Raw genomic sequence first — 10,407 nt, forward strand, 5'->3', positions numbered from 1 at the left:
AATGATTGGCCCAGTCATGAAGCACTGAACAGCAGGACTTAGTTTGGACAGTCATCCTGTGCTGACAGTCCCTTTTAGTGTCTTGCAAATAGGTGAGGATCAGAACTCGTGGGAAATATTTTGAACGGTATGCACCATTTTTCTATAAAATACCAGTGTAACATAAGTAAACCAATAAAAGGTGTAAGGAAGTGAAAGATGTCCAAGATGTACCAAATTTCCCCCAGTGTGCACCATTGCGACAGGTTTGGTGCATGAATCTGCTCACCTTCTAGAAGTTTACAAAACACTGACAGATGGATCCGGGGGTTTAGGGCATTCTGAAGATTTTTCCAATTTATTTCATTTAGATATTTATATTTTTTTAAATCTGGAAATTAATACTTTAATATCATACCGCCCAAATAATAGTTTCCCAGCTGTGTTAACTCCTCGCCTGCTGGGGTTTATCTAGTCCTTCCATAGCCAGGCAATAACAATGAGGCATCTGAAAACAAAGCAGATCTACTGGTCACTCCCATATGCAGTATAATAATAAAAAGTCAAGGTTTCTTATAAAATATTTTATTGAAATTATTTTTGAAGACTTAATAAATGTTGAAAACAGAAAAAAAATATCATCATGAGCCAAGTTTGTAGAGAAGGAAGAATTACAGCACAGAGCTGTGAGAACCCACTAGAGACGCTGCGGCTCTCCAGGAAGGACTCTGCACAATGGCCACTTTACTATTGACATTGCAGAGCGGCACGAGCCACGGACGGGTCACTTATGCATCTACCATGGACAATATAGCTCTGCTCTATACCCAAGGCTCCCAAATCCAGTAGCGTGTATGATGTGAGGCGATTCGGCAGCGTTGGCTTCCTTATAGACCAGGACACTGTCACCCAGCACTCAGATCTGAGCCTCTCCATGGTGGTAGCCTGCAATGTTTAAGAACTGCACACTCCTGTACTATAAAGGTTTTTCTATATGGCTAAAGGTACACTTTTTACCTACTCCCTACTTACTGATCACTGCCTTCTTCCGTCCGCCTTCTTAACCACAGATCTGACCGGGGGGCTTACACTGCGTTTCCCATGGGGTCCAGAAGTCACACTCCACAAGTCTATGACGATCACATCACAGCTCTCATAGATTTACAGTAAATGTGACTTCCAGTCTAAGAGAAGACTATGTAAAAACCACCCAGTCTGAACTGTGTTGTGTGGGGAAGAAGGCAGCGATCAGCAAGTATTTTAACACATGATTGTGCAAATAATAACTTTGCCTAAGGGAGCGCTGAAAAATATTACTGGAGTTCAACTATAAAAGTCTACGTAATAAATGAGATATTGCTCCACCATCGGTGCTCAGCCACACCATTAGGGGAATAAGGAGAGCAACTTACTGACTGTTTCCAGTAAGAGCTCCAGCTCTGCGTTATAATACAGGCCGCACAGATGCCGTATAATCTCCGCAAAGTAATTACAGAGTTACCAAATCTATATGTAGAGGACATATAATCTGGTCATGTATACACTACTCCTGGGAAAGGTTTTGTAATCTCTAAAACACAAAAGGTAAACAATAAGGACCCCTCATACTTCTGAAAGCAGGAAGAATCATCATTTAGTCACTGGTTTTCTTTTTTTTCACGTTCCTTTTCAAGCTATGTCCCCACAGAAAGTTTTTACAGCAAGCGTCACACAGTCATACCCTCCGTCGTATTTAGAGGGCACTGCGAAAATGGTGTGAGGAAGCCGCAGATTTGACCCTTTGCATTGCAAATGGTGAAACTCGCACCTACGTCCACAAGACAGACTGATGAGCTACAGGAGTGAGATCTGCAGAGCGGCGGTTTACGCGGAGGATGTATTTCGCAGCATGTGCATGACATTTCTTCATTTTCTTGCTAGCACTGTAAAGGACAGCGGATTTTCTACACATTACTAACAGAATGTTCATATCGTGGGAACATCATCTAACTGAGAAAACGTCAGGTCAATAATCACCTGCTTTACTAATAACAGAGCTAATCCAGAGCCGGTGGTCGGCTCTACTGATCTTCTGCAGGAAGATACACTTATTTTTCCCATTAGAGTGAGGGGTAATTCCAGGTACAACCTAAAATGAAGAACCCAAAATATACAGGTCCCCCGTGCTGATGTGCAGCCTTTGGCCCATTTCTGTTGGCTATAGGTGGGCGGTCATCACAATGCAGTAGACGGGTCCTGGGCCGCAGTCTGTGCCACCGTTGTGGCAAGGAATACAGTCGCTCATTTCCCAATGGTGTTGTTCTGCGGCTGCTGCTCGGCCAGGGCTTGTTGCAGCCTCATCCTCTTGCGGGAGTAGTGCTGCCAGTGTAGGATTTGCTGCTCATCAATAAACTTTGCGCACTGAGCGTTCACCAGCTCCTTCCGGAAGTGTTCATACTGCAGCAGCTCCAGCATGTGCAAGCACTGCGGGTACCTGGGGGCGGCAAGGTGCAGACGTTATAGGACACCCAAGCATGGCGCAATTACATGTTACCATGTTATAGTGCCGCTCCGGTAATAAGTTCAGAATGGTAAGAATAAAGAAGTTTTTCAAAATATTTAAAACAGTTTTAACCATTCCCCTTTCTTAATCTGATCCACAGATCAGTCTGTAAAAGTTTGCTCTATGAAAATATGAAATTAATCTTTATAGTAAGCAGCTATAAAGAATAAAAAAATAAAAAAAGCCTGAATTGGTGTTTTTTCCAGTCATAAAAATTACAGCACGCCACAAAAAAATAAACCCACATTTAGTTTGAACAGAAAAATAATTTAAAAAAACGCTGCGTAAAATAAGCTCATTTTTACATGTGTTTTTGGTACAGATTTTGTTCCCCACTCATCAGTACGAGTGAAATCTGCAGCAAAAACACTGCAAGAATTGACATGCGGCAGATTTAAATAAGCAACGTGTGCACGAGACTTCAGGATTATCATCCACTTTGCTGGCATCAGGAGACCCTTCATGTTTTGGGACAGAAAAAAAAATAAAGGCGACAAATCTGCAACATGTGCACAGGCTTTAATATGGTTAAGTGGACACAAAAATTGGCTCTGACAGGAAGGTGTTAAAGGGAACCTGTCATGTCTTATCTGCTATGTACACTGCCCCCATTGCGTTGTTAGTGATGCAATGTGCACCACTAACTTCACTGCGAATGCTCGTCACAGCGCATGCGCGGCTCCAAGCGCTGGAAGCTTTACTGCCTGGCCGTGTCATACTGTGCAAGACCCCCATAACTTCAGCGCTCACCAGGAGAAAAATTCAAATACGTGGTCGGTGCCAGCAGTGACTAAATGTGAGGATCACACCTCTATGACTAAACGAGCAGGTATAAGTATATAAAATGTTATATACTCATTATATTTGCAACAATTTTAATGAAAAAAGCATGTTAGTGGTGCACACTGCATCACTAACAACGCAATGGTGTTTACATAGCAGATAAGATTCCCTTTAATTTATTTTGCTCTAGCATGTGTACAATGTGACTAGCACTGGATCAGAATGGCTAGACATGTAATGTGTTAGTATCACCGTTTGGCATTTAGGATCAGATTGTAATCTGGAGACACCCAGTAATCCCACGTCACGTAAATCTCAGACTTACTTTAAATATTTGGCATATTCTGCATCCTTCCAATACAGAAGGTACTTCAGGTAATTCACAAATGGTTTCTCCTTGAAATATCCTCTTTGTGCTAAGACTGAACAAAAATATATATATATATTATACTGACCACAGGATGTGATATACTCAGTGATATTAGTCATTGTAGAAAGAGAAGTTATACCAGGAATCACATGTGTGGGTGGAAATCTGAAGCATTAATATAAGAGAATTCATGAGAACTGCAATCTGCGACCATTGACGGAAAAAATAACATAAAAGCACAAATTCTGCTTCTTTACAGGAGGTAACTTCCAGATCGCTGGGTATTAAACCAATCGCGTCCCCATCAAAAACAAAAATGTGCAAAGTCCCGTCTAAATGCAGCGATGTTGAGCATGTGCACATCCACTCCATTCACTGTCTATGGGACGGCCAGAGATGACTGAGCACAGCACTCAGCTATTTCTGGCAGTCCTATACAGAATGAATGGAGCGGAGGTGCACATGCTCAACCTCACTGCATACAGACGGGTTCTGCAGAGCCCCATTCGCAGTATCAGGGGCGATCTCATTGGTCAGACCCCCAGCGAACAGGAAGTCACCCCCTTATATGTGGTCAGGGGCTAAACCCCATGCCTGGTCCCAACCATTTAAGCCTGCCATACATTTCACAGAGATTGAAAAGGAGGTAGAGAGGACTGTGTTGGCGGCATATACAGACTGAAGACTGTTGTAATGTCTACACTCTGGTCAGCACAAGTTGTGGGGAGTTGGTGTTTTGTTTTTTTTTCTCTATTTGTAAAAGCAAAGAAAGCTAAATAAAGAAAAAAAAAATCTACATATTGGAGAAATCCTTTAAAGGGGTTATCCAGGACTATATTACTTTATTTAATATGAGCCAAAAAAATTAACAGGCAGGTAGTTGCTAACTACCCACTTGTTCTATCCGGCACCGGCACAGAGCGGTCATTGATCCCTCCTGCCGGCGATTCAGCTGCTCCACATCAACAAAGCAGCTCTCCTTCTTCCGGGCTGCTCTGTCGACGGGCGTGACTGCCAACATCATGCTGATTGACCGTCAGCTCCCTGCAATAAGGAAGCGGGAAGCTGGCTGTCAATCAGCATGACATAGGTTGTCACGCCCCGTCAGCAGGGCAGAGTGGAAGAGAAGCCACTGCTCTGTTGAAGTGACATCAGCAGAAACCGCAGAGGTGCCGGTAGGAAAGGTCTGTGCCGCTCTGTGCAGGGCAGAACAGGCAGATAGTTAGCAAATACTTGCCTGTTACTTCTTAGACCCATGGCAAAAAAATAATATGGTCCTGGATAAGCCTGTTAAACCAATATTTAATGGGCACGGTCACCCCCCTTTAATAACCTTCAGGACACTTACAATTAAGGTAATTAGGATTTGCCAGACACTGAACAAACTCCAACTCCAACTGGAATCGAATTCTTGATTGCTCATCTAAAAAACAAAGACACATTTAGATTAAGCACAATCATCAAAAAAAAAAAAAAAGTGATATTTGCTTCGGACCCATTTTTCTTTAAATTCCCAAAATAGATGTGGGGATATGGACGTATGGCAGACTTGCTGCATGAATGCCTGCAACTAAGCAATTCACCCCATATGAACGGGGTCCTGTATACAACATGAGCAAGGTAGGTTTTCTACAAGCCTCATTCAGATAAACAAGCTAAGAATATTTCCAGCAAATCTGCAGCGTGTGAACGTATCCTTACGGCCAGATTCATACTGTTGTATTTCATGGTCGGTATATTGAGCACAGTGCCCAGACTAATAGCGGGACTCGTGACCTGAACGTACAGCCTTACAGGCATATAAGACGCTGTTCGTTCAAAACATGAGAACGGGAGCCAGGCCAGGAATTGTGGCCAAATATATTTTATGCGAATAAACCCTGAAGCAAAAGACAAACACACATCAGTTGATTTTATCCCACTTAATAAAAACCTCTAAGGGTATGTGCACACGATGCAGAAATGAAGTAGGAAATTTCTGCATCATTTCTGCATCTCCCTGGCAGAAAAAACGCATGCAGATTGTGCATGCGTTTTTCCTGCGGAATACATGCGGATTCACATGTGGATTGACAAGCGCTTTCCAGGTGATTTTAAAAACACTTGTAAAGTGCTTGACAACTAGGTCACACTATATAAATCCATGCATCCGGCATGGATTTATATAGTGTGACCCGAGAGAGTGGTAAAAATAAAAAATAAATGTATACTTTACCCTCCGATGGCCCGCGCTGTCCTGCTCAATCCGTTCTCCCTCACCGGCAACTTTGAATTGAAAGACCTGCTGACGTCAGCGTCACGTGACCCGTCACATGACTCTGAAGTCAGCGCAGGTCCTTCAACTCACTGCAAAGTGCCGGGAACCAAGCAGGAGCGGAGCGCGGGCCGACAGAAGGCAAGTATACATTTATTTTTTATTTTATTCTTTTTTTACAGCTTTTTTAAAGGTACCTGGGTGTGGATGAGACTCTCCTCTCCTCCACACTCGGGTACCATCCGCACATTAGAACGCGCCAATAGCGCAAGTACAAATGCAGTCTTGCGGAATTGGCGCATTCTAATGCAAGTCAATGGCGCCGAAAACGCCGCATTTCCGCAAAATTAATTGACATGCTGCGGATTTTTGAGCGCAGTGTTTACGCTGCGGAAAAATCCGCATCATGGGCACAGCACATGCGGATTTCAATTGGGGAACATTGCTGCCCTTCTACCATGCGTTTTTAATGCGTTTCCGCAACTGCAAAAACGCCATGGAAACGCATTAAAAACGCATCGTGTGAACTCAGCCTTAGGATTCATAAAAGCAGACGCTGGCCTTAAATGTCTCCTAAGATCTCTATCTGCACATGTGCCACCGGAGGCGACCATTTACCTGAAGTTCACCACAGTGAAAACAAGGGGATGTGTTGGAACTTCGCCAAAATGTTCTGCAATCTCAGAGCCTGCCGCAGCCTCGCACCACCGAACACCCCCTCCTCCCAGCCTGGGGTCGCAGCATCGCCCCACTCCTGCCGCCACCACCAGCGACCCTGCCTCCTGGGACCCCGATCCACTGCAACCGCCACCACCCTCCACCGGTAAGCTACTGTAAAAGCTGACTATAAGATGCACCACCATATTATTAAAAAAATGTTTTTCCTATTTTCCTCCCCAAAATTTCTATAAATACATGCAATAATAAATGTAAATAATATAGGGTACTTTGCCATCCCACCACAACAAGGTGTACCCAATCAGGATGGTATCTAACTCTTGTAGTTCACTTCACTATGTGTCAGCAGACATAAAAATAGATAAAGGGCAGAGCAGGACCTGGTCCTGACTGTACAGACACCTGCTGGAGAAAAATGATATAAGCAAAATGAACAGCCCCAAAAAAGGGGGGTAATTAACCTGATGCCTCGTGTGTCAGGCGGCAGATTGTTCCCCTCATCCCATGTACTCCAGACTGAAATAAGCAGCGTACTAAGAAAATAGGTAGAGGGGGCACTAAGGCTGCCCTACACAGGAGGAAGCGGACCGCTGAACCTTCGTTTCGAGTCTCTCCGACTTCCCCACATACGACCTCTGGTCGGCCGAGCGTTTGTGTTTTCAGCTGGGAGAGAGAAGAAAGGCAAACCCAGAAATTCCCAGGAGCAGCGCCTCTCCCCTGAGAATAAAGGACAGCGTGCTCAAATTCCTAATGCAGGAGTCTCCTCTATGCTGAGTCACCTGTTGGAGGAGTCAGGAGGCCCCTGAACACACTCCTGCCAAATTTGGCCAATTTATATAATGTGTATGGGTGTCTGAAAGGGGCTGTCTGGTGAGCACAGCAGTGCACATGCGTAACCGCCGCTTTATTCACTCCCTATGAGATTGTGGTTGGCGTATGACGTGTAGCTCCAATATGTGACGGTAATAAAAGTGCTCCATTGGGGGAAAAATATTACCGTTCTGCTGATTGGAGCAGAAACAAGTGGTCGGACCCCCACCGAAGTTATCAGCTAACCTATGGATAGACAACTTGTTTTAAATGGACATTCCCTTTAATTTTCGGCTCACATCTCGTGATATAAGGCTATGTTCACATACATTGTGTTTTTTTCTGCTGCAAATCTGCTGACAACTTTTCTCTGGCAGGAAAACAGCTGCGTCAAAAATGCAGGTTTTGCTGCATTTTTTCACTGTCCTTCTGTCTCAATGCATGTACATAAAGTTCTGTGAAAAAAAAAATCTCATTCTGGTTTTAGCATAGTTTAGACACTGGCAGTGCTTTGAGTTTGTATGACACTATTTGCTTTCATACTATGGGGTCTGCCATTCAGTTGCACAGGCATTGTTGAACTTCACACTCACTGGGCCACAGGTATTGTTCAATCTCACACCTAGCTCAGCCAATGTGTATACTATACACATCACTAATTTCATTAAGCTCTCCCAATGCAAACTACCATTTCAGTGACCAAGACAAGATGGTTAATTACAAAATAGAACCCATATTTTGCCATCAAAAATGCTGAAAAAAATTTAGCTGCGTTTTTTTATGTATTTTTTCAGCGTTTTTTTCCACCACCCATTACTTCCTATGGGTGAAAAAACACTGAAAGAAGTGACATGCTCTATTTTCCAAAAACACAAGCAAGGCAGAAAATACGCAGTAAACAAAAAGCAGCATGTGAGAACAGAGAATTCTGGTTTCTCATAAGACTTTGCTGGTACTGCAAGACGCAGCTGAAAATTTGCATAAAAATATGCTGCAAAATACGCAGCAAAACACAACATGTGTGAACATAGCCTAACACACACATTGTGTTTTGCAGCAGATTTTTATGCAAATTTTCAGCTGCGTCTAGCAGTACCAGCAAAGTCTATGAGAAACCAGAATTCTCTGTTCTCACATGCTGCTTTTTGTTTACTGCGTATTTTCTGCCTTGCTTGTGTTTTTGGAAAATAGAGAGTGTCACTTCTTTCAGCGTTTTTGCAGCAGAAAACGCACGTGTGTTTTTGTTGCGTATTTGCAGCTGTTTTTCTCCCATAGGAATTAACTGGTGGTCAAAAATACGCAGCAAAAAAAAAGCAACAAAAACGTAACAAAACCTGCGTTTTTAATAAAGCTGTTTTGCTGCCAGAGAAAAGTTAGCAGCAGAAAAAAACACAACGTGTGTGAATGTGTCGGCAAATGTATCCATGGGGGCCTCTCTTACCCATGCCCGGCCCCTCGTACTCCTGGGTGGCCCCTCGCACCCCTGCCCAACCCCTCTTACCCCTGGGCGCCCCCTGTTACACCTGCCCAGCCCCTCATACCCCTGGGCGGCCCCCTCATACTCCTGCCTGTCCCCTCACACCCCTGGGCGGCCCCTCATACTCCTGCCTGTCCCCTCGCACCCCTGGGCGCCCCCTGTAAGGCTGTGTGCCCACGTAGCGTTTTTTCAAGCGTTTATGCTGCGGAATTTCCGCAGCGGAAACGCTTGTAAAACGCTAGGTAATCCGCACCCCATGGTCCCCAAGGGGATTCCGCATGTTCTATGCACATGCTGCGGATTTTTCCGCAGCGTTTATGCTGCGTACAAAAATCCGCAGCATGTCATTTAATTTTGCGGAAGTGCAGCGGAGACTCTCATCCAGACCTGGGTACCATTGTACCTATAAAAAAAAGAATAAAATAACAAATAAAGTTTATACTCACCTGTCCGGCGTCTTCTCTCTGAATGCCAGCAGCGCTGAAGGACCTTCGGTGACGTCACAGTCATGTGACCGCAGGCCCTTCACCGCTCTGTCTCGCGATATGCCGGCAGCCGGGAACCAGCCAGGAAGCAGCGCTGCAGCCACGCCGGGGCCTCGGAGGTGAGTATAGCTTTATTTGTTTTAATTTTTACGGTTCACACTGTATAAATCCATGCTGTTTGCATGGATTTATATAGTGTGACCTAGTTGTCAAGCACTTTCCAAGTGATGCTATCGCCTGGAAAGCGCTTGTCAATCTGCATGCGGAAACGCATGTGAATCCGCATGTATTCTGCAGGAAAAAACGCATGCACAATCTGCATGCGTTTTTTTCTGCCAGGGAGATGCAGAAATGCTGCAGAAATTTTCTGCTTCATTTCTGCATCGTGGGCACATAGCCTTACACCTGCCCAGCCCCACGTACCCCACTGGTGTGAGGCCTGGAAGAACTGCGCCCACGGAGTGATGTGGACACATGTACTGTACAACATGATGAGCAGCGTCAGCCACACTGGGGGTAAATACAGCCGCCCTCACCGGTGCACAGGAGCCGCTTTATAACAGCAGAGACCGCGCACAGGACAGAGAATATAGTGATGATTATACGCTCCGCACTGCCGTATCTCTTCCGTATCTCACTCTCATACGTACCTGTCTCCAGTGAGCCAGCCGCCATGATGCGTCAGACTTATGTTGATACACTTTACCGCAAACAAACGCAGTCGCACAGGAAGTTGTCACCGGGTGAATGACGTAACCAAACTAAGGGCGGAAGACGGCTGAGAGTACTCCGGGCGGAAGTATCTGGGGCAAGCGTAGTACTAAGTAGAGTTTATGTACAGAGGGTGCTCTGCGCATGGTCAGCAGCGTCGTGCTGTCTGCGGTAGAGGTGTGACGTCACTGACCAGGTCGCTGTCCGCTTTTACCTCCATTACTTATTGGGCCCATGTGCTGAGGCCCTGACAGGAAGCCTCATGGCTCCTCACACGGACTGTCATATTTGGCAATTGCATCTCACCGCACAGGAATT

The 10,407-nt window shown here is 44.9% G+C and overlaps 1 protein-coding gene across 1 annotated transcript; it reads right to left on the reverse strand.

Annotated features, from left to right (window-relative positions):
* Positions 1 to 548: 548 nt before the first annotated feature.
* MED31 (mediator complex subunit 31) lies at positions 549 to 10,154 on the reverse strand. Its single transcript, XM_073667831.1, has 4 exons — positions 10,029 to 10,154; positions 5,023 to 5,097; positions 3,630 to 3,726; positions 549 to 2,452 (listed from the first exon to the last, which is right to left on the reverse strand). Exons 1-4 carry the CDS (start codon positions 10,051 to 10,053, stop codon positions 2,260 to 2,262), a joined length of 390 nt encoding a protein of 129 aa, XP_073523932.1. The 5' UTR covers positions 10,054 to 10,154; the 3' UTR covers positions 549 to 2,259.
* Between the last annotated feature and the right edge of the window lie 253 nt (positions 10,155 to 10,407).

Source organism: Phyllobates terribilis, unplaced genomic scaffold, assembly GCF_046119375.1.
Source record: "Phyllobates terribilis strain yellow unplaced genomic scaffold, ASM4611937v1 Scaffold_2__4_contigs__length_985480577, whole genome shotgun sequence".
NCBI lineage: Eukaryota > Metazoa > Chordata > Amphibia > Anura > Dendrobatidae > Phyllobates > Phyllobates terribilis.

Excerpts from the sequence above, each read along its gene's own strand:
- MED31 (XM_073667831.1), bottom strand. The coding sequence starts at position 10,053 with ATGGCGGCTGGCTCACTGGAGACAG. Across the intron at positions 5,098-10,028 it reads GGCTGGCTCACTGGAGACAG|ATGAGCAATCAAGAATTCGA; the intron begins GTACGTATGAGA and ends TTTGTTTTTTAG. Across the intron at positions 3,727-5,022 it reads AAATCCTAATTACCTTAATT|TCTTAGCACAAAGAGGATAT; the intron begins GTAAGTGTCCTG and ends ATTTTTGTTCAG.